We start from the raw sequence: 15,485 nt of genomic DNA on the forward strand, positions 1-15,485 counted from the left end.
GAGAGAACATGTTCCCAGAGACTGGGAGCTCAGATGTTGCTCATGGGGTAAAAACCAGGGTGGAGTCAAAGTATCTGAGCTATCTCAATGGCAACCGTAGAGAGTAGAGGTTATAACTACATGAGCTATTATAGTCAACAGCAATGATAAAGATGACATCTCTCTTCCAAGAAGGCAATTTTTCTAGCACCAAATCAACCAAAAACTGAGTAGACATGACTTCAAGAAAAAAAAAAAGTAGCCTGAATGGGGCAAAGGAAACTCTGCATGCATGTGGGAGGCTGTTTGATGTGTTTTCTTTAACAATTTAAAGAAATACACAAGACATGATTTAACCCAAAAGAAGGGCAATCATGCTTCCTTTAATATCCACGCAAATCGTAACCACAGACTTAAAGAGCTCCTAGGACCTCAGTGAGCCACAGAAATAAGCCAATTAGTGAAATCCTCTGAAAAAGCCTCCAACAGAGGCAAACACAAATGCAGGAAGGACACAAAGCATCCCAAGCAGCCCTTGATATTCCTGTGCTTAATCTCACCATAACTTTATCATGGGTTGCCCATACACGTAGGACCTAGAGGGCAACCTAAAAATCATTATTGTAAATCAAGAGGCTACAAATCACAGGAAGAGAGCAAATGCCAACGGTTGTCCTGGCTGCTGGGAGATGGGAAAGTAGATTTTAAAAGAGATTGTGGACTCCTGATTAGAACACACACTTCAGCATAAAAGCACTCAGTTGCTATCATATGCCACTCATTTGACTTTCTCAAATCTCCCAAGTTACCTCGGAAACTAAGAGTCCATGAAACTGGTAAGATTCCTTAATAAAATGAAATTGCTGTGATGGGAATGGGTGGGACAAATACACTGAAGCAACAGAAGCCATGCCCTGCAACAACTGCACACCTGCATTCAATTAAAAACTCTACACCGGAAGCTATCATTAGATCATAATGATTTCAGCTGGGGAAACGACACTAGGATCGCAGGCATCCTCATCCAGTGATACTGAACTTTGGGTCTTCTTAGTCACACTTGTTTTGGAGCAAACAATTTTTTGAGAAACAGCATCAGGAGGGCCCATGACTCATTTCACCTAAGAATATTTTTTCAGAAATACTCAAATTCACTTTAGCTGATGGGTTGCCTTAGAACTCCATTTCAACTAAATACACTAAAATAAGAATTAGTTGAATTCTTAGGGAGGAAAAGATGAGAAGCTCTTTCCTGTTTTTACCTTGTCAATTTGATCAAATTTGTACCAACCATATATACAAATAACTCAAACTCAGAATTTAATATTAAAGACTTGGGTGGTTTTTAAGGTGTCAGGTTAGGGTTAAAACTGTAAAGGCTGAGAGTAAAGAACATTGATCTGTACCTCAGAAACACAGTGAGGACTCAGGAAGGACAGAAAAGCAATCAGCAAAGCAAGCCAGGCTCACTTTACTTCCCCAAATTGAAAAACTGTCAAGAATTTCACATCAACAGGCTGACATACACTGAAAGATATGAACAAAATAGTCGACTCCAGTTCCAAGGAAATTCACTTGAACTCCCCCATTCCAACAATCTCATTGAAGAACACATTCTCAAATGCTTAAATTATAATTACATTGACAGAGTTGGAAGAAAGAGTTGATGAAAAAATAATCGTTTAAAGAAAGAACAGCACTCTCCAACTCATGGGGGAATCAGTACATACATTCTATATAGCCATCATCTTCCAGTACCTCCCAAAGTGCTATAGTCCATACACACATAGCTAGGACAAGAATTTCTATTCTATGGTAAAGTTAATTTCATTCCTAAATTCATACATTAAAACTGCAAGTAATAGGATTGCTCCCCCCTTCTTATTCTCTCTAACCCTTTCTACGAGTAACTCATCACATGAAAACTTCTCTAACAGGACTCATATCCCAACTGTAAACGATGCCCACTTAGATGATGAAGTTTCCTTTCATTCTAAACTTTTTATTACTTAGCCTATGACAAAACACATCCCAAACGCATCCAAGCAGAGAAATATCCTGTCTAAAAGAAAAATTCCATCTCCCCAGCAGGAGGTCTTTCTTCCTGTTTGCAACCAGAAAAGAACAATGACTTTTTCACTTTCATACTTAACGAAACTCTCTCCAACTTTGATTTTAAGAGAACCAGCCCTCAGTTCTGATGCTGAAAGAACATGCTTCTATTTCACCACCCTGGTGGGCCCAAAGCCCCCTCACCTTTCAGGCAGAACATGGTGCGGCAGTTCCATGAGGGGCCAGTGCTCCGGGCCGTGCAGGCAGCAGGGCTCACACAGCTGTCTCCAGCCCACCGCCCAGCCCTCACTGCCAAGAACGGGGCAGCCAGCCAGCGCCGGGGATTACAGGAAGCCACTGCCCAATCCCCAGCTTTCTGGGCTGAGCTGCTGACACCTCCCTATCTTTCACGGGGAGTTTCACACCGTGGAATCGGCCAGGATCATCTGGGAAAGTGAGGGGAGCAGGAAGGTGGGCAGTGGCTGTTCGTGTGGTCCAGTGCCGGGCAGCGCGAGGGCCGGGTTTAGTTTGCCTTTATCTCTCAGCATTTCCCATTGCAGCAGATGGAGCACCTCACGTGATCGACAACACAAAAAAGAAACCCCTCGATTCGGTTTCACTGTTTGCTATTAATTATCACGACTGTGCTCTGTCATCATTATTCTTTTGCTAGTCACATTCTTTCTCATGTGGAACAACTCATATACTACTACAGATCTGGCACTAAACGTTGCAATATGAAATTGTACACACAGCAGAGTCTACATAAATGGGTGGATGTGTGGAAAGTGCTCAAAACAGAGCCAGACAAATCGTAAAGTACCATGGAAGCATTGACTACTGTTATTATTACTACTACTATAAATACTAGTACTATTAATATCGGCTTCCCTGATGGCCCAGACAGTAAAGAATCTGCCTGCAATGCAGGCAACCTGGGTTCGATCCCTGGGTTAGAAAGATCCCCTGAAGAATGAAATGGCAACCCACTCTAGTATTCTTGTCTGTGGAATCCCATGGGCAGAAGAGCCTAGGGGGCTACAGCTCTTGGGGTCGCAAAGAGTCTGACATGACTGAAGTGACTAACATACACACACACACAATTAATATGCTTTTGTGTTAGGATGAAAAATATGGAGGGTGTTACACTTCCACGGCACTGCCATTTTTCAGACGAGGAAATAAAGATTCACACACAAGTTGGCATCAGAGTATGTGAACTTCTAACTCTGCTGCAGTCATTAGCATATCATTAAGTATCTCATCCTCCACTAGAAAGCTAAAATTCACTCTGGCAAGTTCAAGGCTTACTTTACTGTACACTCTTTAACACAGATTAAAAAGTGACAGATTGTTTTGAAGTTTTATTGCAGAGAGGAACAGTCTGCAGATGAGGCCCCAGGAGTACTCCTGCCTGAAAGTGCCCGCTGAACCGGGAGTGTCCCCCGGTCCTCAGAGACTCTCTTCAGTCTCCTGGTCACAGGAAGTGACCATTGTTCACAAGCCCGTTGCTGTGTGCAGGTCTTCCTCTTGACTCCACAGGATACAGGAAACTGACTCAGAACCAATCTATCTATCTGTCTGTGTCCTAGGGTGCTTGCTGCAGCCGTGGCTACAGACTGTGGATGCTCTGAGTCTTCTGGCTTTCAACACTGGGCTCAGCGTAGTTGGGTTTTGCTCCTCATCTAGTATCACTAGCAAGGCCTGGTTAACAAGCTTTCTACCATAAGGAAGTCACTGTAGCAATACTAGTTGCTATGACCACTGAGAAACAGAAGTGGTCCCTAGCCAGTAGCAATAAAAAGAAGCCTGCACGCAGAATGATAATCAGTGATACTCACTCTTAGAACAGAACTAGAAGGAACCTAGTAGTTCATCTGATGGGGAAGAACGGTTCAGAGATAAGGTGATTTGTCCAACTAAGTAGCGGCAACTTCAAGATCAAAGTCAAACCACCTGACTCAGCCTTGACCGTCTCAACCACCTGACCCTCCCCCGAGAGTGTTGGAGTCATCCTTTATCTTTTCCTATCTTGAGTGGTCTTTCAGCAATGTATGAATTGCAAAGATAGTCCTGAAAGTATTCTTGTGGGTTAGACTAAACTTTTTAAATTGCATACGCAGAGAGAAACTCTACACCTTGAAGAGTTAAGGCTTCTGAACATAGGTTAGTACCTGGGGTTGGAGTAACTGCATGCTTTTAACAGCATTCTAAGGATACTCACATTTAAACCTTTTAATACAGAGACAACTCGACAATGTAGAAAGAACAATGAATTGGACACTAAAGAGAACATGGCTGCAGCGACGTCTATAGCCTTATCTAGCTGGTTTGTATATTAGCTTATGACCCATAGAGGTGCAGACTGAAGGTAGGGACTAAATTAACTCTAAGATTCTATCCTAACCTACAAGATTTTTTGCTGTGACATATACAGAAATGGATATTAACATTAACATAAATGAGCATTTTGTTAAGTGCATTATGTCAAGAAGAAAAGACAATCTTTGCTTTCTTATGATTTAATGCAAGAGGTAAGTGAGTAAATATAACAAATAACTATAATACAATAGGATAAATTATACAATAGATGAATATGCAAAATTAATAATGGTCAATGATAGCTTCTTGGTTATTACCATTTAACCAAGTTACTCTTGCTACCCTGGTTAAATCATCTGTAATGTAATGGGTTAAACAGTGTCCTCTCCCCACCAGTTTCTACCTATCAGAACCTCAGGATGTGACCTTGTTTGGAAATAGGGTCTTTGTACACATACTTGAGATAAGGATCAAAATGAGAGGACACTGGATTAGGGTGGTATTAGGTATAACAACAACAATATTAATAAGGATAATAAGAGACAGAAAAGAACACGCAGAAACACAAAGAAGGCTATGTGAAAACAGGCAAGGATTAGAGTTATGAAGGCACCAGGTAATGAATGCTTAGAGCCATCAGAAGCTGGAAGAGGCAAGAAAGGATTCTCTCCCAGAGCCCTGGCAGGGAACATGGTCCTGCGTGTGTGCCTGCCTCTTTGTGACCCCCTGGACCGTAGCCCACCAGGCAAGAATACTGGAGTGGGCCCTACAGGCACCTGAACCATGACAGAATAAGTTTCTGTTAAGCAACCCCATTTGTGGTTCTTTCGTACCACAGCTCAAGGAAACTACTACATTTAGCAAGGTAGTGACTGTGGGAGAAGGGGGTATAATTTTTTTTCTTTTTAAACTGACTTCAATTTATGATCACAAGGGCTTAAAACTTGTTTTTCCCAAATCACTGCATGTACTGTGGCTAAATTATTACTGCAAAAGTATACTACCAAAAAGAAAAACCCTTCCACGATGTAACACTGCTAAACAGCACAAATACCACCTTAGATTGGTGAAATGATAGACATCACTGTCTGAAAAGCTCAAAGCATTAAACACAGGCAGTGGAAACGGAATAAGCCTTTATTAAAATTGAATAAGATTATAATTTTTAAAATGAAATCCCTTGTTTTCACCAAACAATTGTGAATATGTTTGAGAAATAAAGTATGAAAAGGCATGCTGTTCCAACTAGGAAAAATTAATAAGAACTATTCATTAAAATTATTATCTGGGGGTGGGGGTGGAGGGAGGAAAGAAAAAGGTGAGAGAGATTGAGGTACAAATTTTCGCTTACAAAAGAAATGAGTCACAAGTATGAAACATACAGTGTGGGGATATAGCTAATGATTGTACATATCTTCGTACAGTGATAGATAATACCTAGACTCACCAGCACAATCATTTTGAAATGCACAGAAATATCAAATTATCTTGTTGTGTACCAGGAACTAACAGTGTTTTAGGTCAATTATACTTCAAAAACAAACTCATAGAAAAAGTGATCAGATTTCCAGTTACCTGGGGTGAGAAGAAGGCAGAGTTAGATGAAGGTGGTCGAAAGATACAGACTTCCAGTTATAAGATAAATAAGCACTAGGGATGTAATGTACAAATTGAGAGATATAGTTAACACTGCAATATGAGATGCAAACTGGTGTATAAAGAGAGGATAAACAACAAGCTCCTACTATATAGCATGGAGAGCTGTATTCAAATCCTATGATAAACTAATTGGAAAGAACTTGAAAAAGAATGTATATATACTAACTGAGTCATTTTGCTGTAGAGCAGTAATTAATAGAATAGTGTAATTCAAATACATCCTGTGCTTAGTCGCTCAGTCGTGTCTGACCCTTTGTGTCCCTTTGAACTGTAACCCGCCAGACTCCTTTGTCCACGGGATTTTCCAGGCAAGAATGCTGGAATGGGTTGCCATTGCCTCCTCCAGGGGATCTTCCCAACCCAGGGATGGAACCCACATCTCCTGTGTCTCCTGCACTGCAAGTGGATTCTTTACCTGCTGAGTCACTATGTTTCACTAAAAAATAAACTTAAAAAAACACTGCTGTATTTGAATATGAAAGTTTTTGAGGATAAATCCTAAGAGTTCTCATCACAAGCAAAAACTTTTTTTTTCTATTTCCTTAATATTCTATCTATGCGAGATGATTTTCATTCCAATCCCAAAGAAAGGCAATGCCAAAGAATGCTCACACTACTGCAAAATTGCCCTCATTTCGCACGCTAGCAAAGTAATGCTCAAAATTCTCCACGCTAGGCTTCAACAGCACATGAACCAAGAACTTCCAGATGTTCAAGCTAGATTTAGAAAAGGCAGAGGAACCCAGAGATCAAATTGCCAACATCCACTGGATCATAGAAAAAGCAAGAGAATGTCCATCAGCAGATGAATGGATAAGAAAGCTGTGGTACATATACACAATGGAGTATTACTCAGCCATTAAAAAGAATACATTTGAATCAATTCTAATGAGATGGATGAAACTTGAGCCGATTATACAGAGTGAAGTAAGCCAGAAAGAAAAATACCAATACAGTATACTGACACATATATACGGAATTTAGAAAGATGGTAATGATGACCCTGTATACGAGATAGCAAAAGAGACACAGATGTATAGAATGGACATTAGGACTCTAAGGGAGAGGGAGAGGGTGGGATGATTTGAGAGAATGGCATTGAAACATGTATACTATCATGTAAGAAATGAAGTGCCAGTCTATGTTCAATACAGGATACAGGATGCTTGGGGCTGGTGCATGGGGATGATCCAGAGAGATGATATGGGGTGAGAGGTGGGAGGGGGATTCAGGATTGGGAGCTCGTATACACCTGTGGTGGATTCATGTCAATGTATGGCAAAACCAATACAGTATTGTCAAGTAAAATAAAGTAAAAATAAAATTAAAAAAAAAAGAAAAAGCAAGAGAATTCCAGAAAAACATCCACTTTTGCTTCATTGACTACATTAAAGCCTTTGGCTGCGTGGATCGTAACAAACTGTGGAAAATTCTTAAAGAGATGGGAATACCAGACCATCTTACCTTCCTCCTCAGAAATCTGTATGTGGGTCAAGAAGCAACAGATCTAACAGTGTCAAGTTAGAAACAGACATGGAACAACAGACTAGTTCCAAAATGGGAAAGGAGTATGTCAAGGCTGTATATTGTGACCCTGCTTATTTAACTTATATGCAGACTACATCATGCGAAATGCTGGACTGGATGAAGCACAAGCTGAAACCAAAGTTGCCAGGCGAAATATCAATAACATCAGATATGCAGACAACACCACCCTTATGGCAGAAAGCAAAGAGGAACTAAAAAGCCTCTTGATGAGTGTGAAAGAGGTGAGTGAAAAAGCTAGCTAAAACTCAACATTGAAAAAATGAAGATCATGGCATCCGGTCCCATCACTTCATGGCAAATAGATGGGGAAACAATTGAAACAGCGACAGACTTTATTTTCTTGGTCTCCCAAATCACTGCAGATGGTGACTGCAGCCATAAAATTAAAAGATGCCTGGTCCTTGGAAGAAAAGCTATGACTAACCTAGACAGCATGTTAAAAAGCAGCAACATTACTTTACCAACAAAGTTCAGTGTAGTCAAAGCTATGGTTTTTCCAATAGTCACGTGACAGTTGGGCCATAAAGAAGGCTAAATGCCAAAGAATTGATGCTTTTGAACTGCGGTGTGGCAGAAGACTCTTGCGAGTCCCTTGGACTGCAAGATCAAACCAGTCAATCCTAAAGGGAATCAGTCCTGAATATTCATTGAAAGGACTGATGCTGAAGCTCCAATACTTTGTCCACCTGATGCGAAGAGCCGACTCATTGGAAAAGACCCTGATGCTGGGAAAGATTGAAGGCAGAAAGAGAAGGGGACGACAGAGGACAAGACGGTTAGATGGCATCACCAACTCAATGGACATGAGTTTGAGCAAGCTCCAGGAGATGGTGAAGGACAGGGAAGCCTGGCATGCTGCAGTCCATGGGACTATGAAGAAAGAGTTGGACATGACTGAGTGACTAAACAATAAATGTTCACTAAGCTTATTGTGCTAATCACTTCACAATGTATGTAAGGCAAACCATGATGCTGTACACCAGTGCTATATGTCAGTTATATCTCAATAAAATTAGAAGAAAAAAAATTATTATCTACTACCACTGTGATCACTAATCTAGAGCCAGACATCTTGGAATGTGAAGTCAAGTGGGCCTTAGAAAGCATCACTACGAACAAAGCTAGTGGAGGTGATGGAATTCCAGTTGAGCTGTATCAAATCCTGAAAGATGATGCTGTGAAAGTGCTGCACTCAATATGCCAGCAAGTTTGGAAAACTCAGCAGTGGCCACAGGACTGGAAAAGGTCAGTTTTCATTCCAATCCCAAAGAAAGGCAATGCCAAAGAATGCTCAAACTACCACACAATTGCACTCATCTCACACACTAGTAAGGTAATGCTCAAAATTCTCCAAGCCAGACTTCAGCAATACATGAACTGTGAACTCCCTGATGTTCAAGCTGGTTTTAGAAAAGGCAGAGGAACCAGAGATCAAATTGCCGACATCCGCTGGATCATGGAAAAAGCAAGAGAGTTCCAGAAAAACATCTATTTCTGCTTTATTGACGATGCCAAAGCCTTCGACTGTGTGGATCACAATCAACTGTGGAAAATTCTGAAAGAGTTGGGAATACCAGACCACTTAACCTGCCTCTTGAGAAACCTATATGCAGGTCAGGAAGCAACAGTTAGAACTGGACATGGAACAACAAACTGGTTCCAAATAGGAAAAGGAGTATGTCAAGGCTGTATATTGTCACCCTGCTTATTTAACTTATATGCAGAGTACATCATGAGAAACGCTGGACTGGAAGAAACACAAGCTGGAATCAAGATTGCCGGGAGAAATATCAGGAATCTCAGATATGCAGATGACACCACCCTTATGGCAGAAAGTGAAGAGGAACTAAAAAGCCTCTTGATGAAAGTGAAAGCTCAACATTCAGAAAACGAAGATCATGGCATCCGGTCCCATCACTTCATGGGAAATAGATGGGGAAACCGTGGAAACAGTGTCAGACTTTATTTTGGGGGGCTCCAAAATCACTGCAGATGGTGACTGCAGCCATGAAATTAAAAGACGCTTACTCCTTGGAAGAAAAGTTATGACCAACCTAGATAGTATATTCAAAAGCAGAGACATTACTTTGCCAACTAAGGTCCGTCCAGTCAAGGCTATGGTTTTTCCAGTGGTCATGTATGGATGTGAGAGTTGAACTGTGAAGAAGGCTGAGCACCGAAGAATTGATGCTTTTGAACTGTGGTGTTGGAGAAGACTCTTGAGAGTCCCTTGGACTGCAAGGAGATCCAACCAGTTCATTCTGAAGGAGATCAGTCCTGGGATTTCTTTGGAAGGAATGCTGCTAAAGCTGAAGCTCCAGTACTTTGGCCACCTCATGCAAAAAGTTGACTCATTGGAAAAGACTCTGATGCTGGGAGAGATTGGGGCCAGGAGGAGAAGGGGCCTACAGAGGATGAGATGGCTGGATGGCATCACGGACTCGATGGACGTGAGTCTGAGTGAACTCCGGGAGACGGTGATGGACAGGGAGGCCTGGCGTGCTGCAATTCATGGGGCTGCAGAGAGTCAGAACCGACTGAGAGACTGAACTGCACTGAACTGAACCACTGATCACGAGTGCTGGAGAAGAGTCTTGAGAGTCCCTTGGACTGCAAGGAGATCAAACCAGTCAATCCTAAAGGAAATCAACCCTGAATACTCATTGGAGGCACTGATGCTACAGCTGAAGCTCCAACACTCTGGCCACCTGGTGCAATGAGCTGACTCGTTGGAAAAGCCCCTGATGCTGGGAAAGTTTGAGGGCAGGAGGAGAAGGCGATGACAGAGGATAAGATGGTTGGATGGCATCACCAACTCAATGGACATGAATTTGAGTAAACTCTGGGAAATGGAGAAGGACAGGGAAGCTGGGTGTGCTGCAGTCCATAGTTTCGCAGAGACTCAGACATGACTTAGCAACTGAACAAATGATCATTGCTGCTGCTGCTATGTCGTGTCCAACTCTGTGCTAGTGAAATTCAAAACTTAATCCCTAGGAAGACTAAGTGAATGGAGCAGGCCAGGGATGAGGCTTGTTTGAAGAATTTACTGTCCTCTGGACAGAACAAATGTCTTGCCTTTGCCAACCATGACTTTAGAGCCCCAACCTCTTCACTCCCTTGTAGGATTACAACATTCTGCATCATGTTAAAGTTTAATATTATTGTCTCAGACAGAGGGAGTGGTAGCCACAAGTACAGCCAAAAATGTTTAGATGCTCATGTCTTCCAAATCACTCCAGTGCTATTTCATTTGCCTGCTAAAAAAATTTGTTTGGTTTCAATAAAATAGTACGGATGTGGGTAAATTAGGAATTAATTTGCATAATACATATAATGAGTGAGTCTAGATGGGGTCAAAATTCTACTTTGTTCCTGGCAAAATGGAAAACAAAATTATACAGGAAAAACAGGCAAACCATAGTTTTGTTGTTGTTTTTTTTTTTAATGCATCCTGATTTTGACTTTTACTCAAAAAGCCAAAGATGGAAAACCATTTTCCATACCCATTTGAGGGTTTGTTTCACATCAACTAAAAAGGTATTCAATCAGGCAAGGTCTGTTCTCAGACCTATATCTTTGGCAGCAATGGAGACGCAGACACACAGAACAGACTTGGGGACGTGATGGGGGTAGAAGAGGGTGGGAAAAGCAGCCTGGAAACATGTATATTACCAAATGCGTAATGGATGGCCAGTGGAGATTCACTATGTGGTGCAGGGAGCTCACATCAGAAGCCCTGTGGCAACCTAGAGGATGGGATGGGGTGGGAGGTGGGAGGGAGGTTGGAGAGGGATGGGACATATGTATACCAGTGGCTGATTCATGCTGATGTATGGCAGAGACCAACACAATATTTTAAAGCAATTATCCTCCAGTTAAAAATAAATTAATTAAAATATAACTTATAAAAGTCAGAAGAGACCAAACACATATTCCCAATCACAGGTGCTCCTATTTCCACTACACACTGCCAGAGGCTGAAGACGTTGAAACCTTGTGAGACTGTTTGTACAGGAATATCCACAGAAGAAGCCATGCTGGTGGCCAAAGCTGACTGAGACCATCTGAACATCTTACCAAAGTATTAGTCATTCTCATCTCTCCCACTGTGCAGGGATACTTCGGTTCTTACCAATATTCAGAATTTCTCAGAAGAGATTCAGTCTGGGTTTTTCTGCATATTTATCACTCCCACAGACCCAAAAGAAAGAAGGGGAAAAAAAATGATAACATGGTACCTTTAAACTGGCTAGTGGCCCTACTGCTGGCCCTTATGGTGAAAAACTTGCCTGCCAATGCAGGAGATGTAAGAGACACGAGTTCAACCCTTGGGTCAGGAAGATCCCTTGGAGGAGGGCATGGCAACGCACTCCAGTATTCTTGCCTGGAGAATCCCATGGACAGAGAAGCCTGGCAGGCTACAGTCCAGACGGTCGTATAGAGTTGCACGAAACTGAAGTGACTCAGCATGCACTGGTTATAGTGCCCCAGTCTGGCCACCTCTGTAGGCAGCATTGTTCATCACTGGGAAAGCTGGCACACAGGACTTTGTTATGGACACTTCCTCCTAACCTCATCCCACTCTCACATCCCTGGGATTTCTTTGGAAGGAATGATGCTAAAGCTGAAGCTCCAGTACTTTGGACACCTCATGTGAAGAGTTGACTCATTGGAAAAGACTCTGATGCTGGGAGGGATTGGGGGCAGGAGGAGAAGGAGACGACAGAGGATGAGATGGCTGGATGGCATCACAGATTTGATGGACGTGAGTCTGAGTGAACTCCGGGAGATGGTGATGGACAGGGAGGCCTGGCGTGCTGCGATTCATGGGGTCACAAAGAGTCGGACACCACTGAGTGACTGAACTGAACTGAACCTCATCCAACCTGGTATCCTGTTCGATTTTTCTGCACTCTGCAGCCAGGGCTGACCAACCTGATCCAAAGGGCAACTTTTATCCTTTCCTGCAGTCACTTTTCTTTCAGGAGACCTTTGTATCCTGGCTTATTAAAGACAGCTAACTTTGTGCTGAACACAAACCAATCATGAAGCTCCAGGGTGTCCTGCAAATACCGCACTGGGGGCTCTTAAATGGTTTCTGGCTGTAGGTAGCCTCTTTGAGTCACTGTATTTCCTCCTGGAATCATGGAAATTCTGCTTTTATTGGCCAGTTTAAAATATACTCTCCTGAGATAGTTTTTAGAGTTATTTAATTTTTTTTCCCCTTCAGAGCCAAATCTAGACCTCTTGACATCACAACCAAGAAGGAAGCCATCATTTGTCTGTTTATCATGAAATTTGTCTCTTATCTCATTCATGAAACCCTAGCTCTTCTAACACTCAATGATTTCTTTTTTTAAGAACCCTTAAGCCCCTGTGGTTCTATGTCCCTAGGGAATGCAGGATAAGTGTCCACGTTGACTTGAGCTCTTAGATCATCCTACAGCCTCTCCTGTTCCTCTTAGATGTGCAGAGATTTCTTGACTCCATTGCTGTCCACTGGGCTTCAGTCCACCCCACATAGGAGTACAGGGTACTTCCTGGGCAATGACAGTAGGAAGGAGCCTTTTATGTGAAACCTCGCTCCATTCATCCAGCCAGAAGAAGCTTCAAAAGGTTGTGCGAATGGCTAAGATATTTCTTCAAGTGACAATATTCCTTTATAACTTTATAGTAGTTTATGTTTTTCTAAGTCAAGACTTCTTAAACCACTGTCATACCTACTGCATCTTTCCAAAAGAGTCCCAACTACTCCATTCTCTCCCTGAGGGGAGAGGAAAATAAAACAAAACAAAACAAAACACGTTTCTACTTATGTAAGAAACACAAGATAAGAATAAATCCCAAGCTCCTCATCCAGCAATAAATTTGGACTTGAACTCAATTCTCTTCTGCAAATTTTCTGGCCATTTCTCTTTAAGCCGCCCCATCAGTAGGCTTTGTTCCATAATCCATGTGGTCTCCTATCTGCACTGTGCTGGATCAGACTATCACTGTCTGGAATACAGCCCTACCTTCATAGCTTGTTTGTTTTGGTGTTTCGTTTTTTTTAAAACTTCTCTGAAGCCACCCTTGACCACTCTTCTCTCCCCCAGCTTTATTTAGGTAGCTGTGATAGTGTCACAATTCTATCTGCCCATCTAAAATGAGTTACTTGTCAAAATAAGGACTTGCTCATGCACACCTACTTCCAACGCCCTGTAAAGAACCTGAAACACAACAGTTGATGAGTGCTTACAGCCTAAACCAGAATTACCATCACTCCACTATTTCATTCAAAAGCAAACAGAGGAAAGTGTATAAAATCTGCATGAGCTATCTATCCAATAGCACAATGATTCCCACGAAGAGTCATAAAAATATTGAACATATTCCTTAGAATTAGATACTACTGCCCCACACACAATTGTACTAAAACTCATCATTAACTAATAGTTATTAAATAGTTGAACATATGGTAGAATTTTTATAAATCATCATTTCTTTAAAGACTACTAATCCAAAGAGGCTTCATTTTCTAACATAGATGCTATTCTCTTTCAAGGCAAGTTCATCAGAACAAACTCAGAAGGCAGGTTTTCCTTCTCTCATTCAGCCTAAATTAAATATCTGAAGGATGATGGAAGTAGAAAAGGAAAAAAAAATTTTTTTCTGGAAGTATCCATACAAGAATGCTGAAGTCAGTGTCCAGCTGGAGGGAGTACACCAAAAGATGTCATAATAATGACCCCAGATCCCCTTTCTTGGTGCATTTATAATGGATGTAATATAGAAGCAAAATAAAACACAGTGTAAAGTTTTATTCTCTTCAAGATTTACCAATGTCAACGCACCAAATATGTGTCTATTTTGGAGCGTCAAAATAACCTCACATCCTTTCATGCTGTGTATTTCATCAATGTGCTTGTGAAGGGACTGACTCCAAACATACACATTTCAATGGTAACCCTTCCCACAAAAATCCAACTAACCTAAAATAAAGAGGTCATTTGTATCATTTTCTCCTAAGCATCTGAGTAATGTGAGGAAGTTAAAACATTAGTCAACCTTCAACTATAGAAACAGGTGCAACACAAGATCTTCTATCCACAAAATCACGGTCCTAAATCATTCTAAAGAGAAGCCAGACTACAAATCAACAGAATTCAAGATCACGTACCAGCCAACCAGGAGGAACACAAGTTTAGCCGCAATTTACTTGTTAGTAAAACATAAGCCCGTAACCAGAGACAGTTACTGGACTATAATTACTTAATTACTTTTAATCATCAAGCAATATCATAAACATTAAAAGGTAGATACCAAGTTAAAATGCTCAGGCTCCTGAAAATTTCTGCATAGATAATTAAATAATCTAACATTCAAGTTACTTAAGATTTATACATTTAAAATATTTTGATTTATAAAATATTTTAAAAACTCAAAGCTCTGTATAAAGAACTAGAGAATTTCCATTTCCATGTGATGTCACCACATTCTCCAACTTCTGACCCACTTAAACCTTGCGGACAACACTTAAAGGAAAGAGCTAATTATTTCCCTTTCAACTGCCAAGTCTTCTGAGCAGCCAGGCAGTTTGAAAATTCAGGAATAGCAAGTTATTTCAGGACCCATAGGATTTACAACAATAATGGTTTGAGGAAACCACAGCATTTAGGCTCCTTCAGTTTTCTCCCTGTCCTTAGGAGTTTAAAAATAAGCAGGAAAGTGGTTCTTCAAATTGGCAGACCAATTGCAGGGTGGCTTCTTGCCACAGTGCAGGATAATCACAGAGTTACACGATCCACCGTAGGTAGAACATCCACAGAAGCAGCTCTTTTCCGACTCTCCTCTTTGATCAAACAGATTTGAGCCTTTCCCATTTTTATTTTTGTTTCACCTCTTCCTCTCTCCCATCCTGCCCACCTTCTTTCTCTCTTCCT

The 15,485-nt window shown here is 41.4% G+C and overlaps 1 protein-coding gene across 5 annotated transcripts in view; it reads right to left on the reverse strand.

Moving 5' to 3' along the window:
- Positions 1-15,485, reverse strand: part of NHSL1 (NHS like 1) — a 266,654-nt gene that overhangs the window by 115,503 nt on the left and 135,666 nt on the right. Inside the window, exon 1 of one of the 5 annotated variants that reach the window (XM_018053266.1) lies at positions 2,236-2,438. The exons of the other annotated variants lie outside the window; for them this stretch is intronic. Within the exon in view, the coding sequence (XP_017908755.1) occupies positions 2,236-2,251 (16 nt within the window). The 5' untranslated portion in view covers positions 2,252-2,438. Of the gene's footprint in view, positions 1-2,235; positions 2,439-15,485 lie in introns of those variants that run through there. 5 annotated transcript variants of the gene reach the window in all.

The sequence above is a fragment of the Capra hircus genome, chromosome 9 (genome assembly GCF_001704415.2).
Source record: "Capra hircus breed San Clemente chromosome 9, ASM170441v1, whole genome shotgun sequence".
In the NCBI taxonomy this organism is placed as follows: Eukaryota; Metazoa; Chordata; class Mammalia; order Artiodactyla; family Bovidae; genus Capra; species Capra hircus.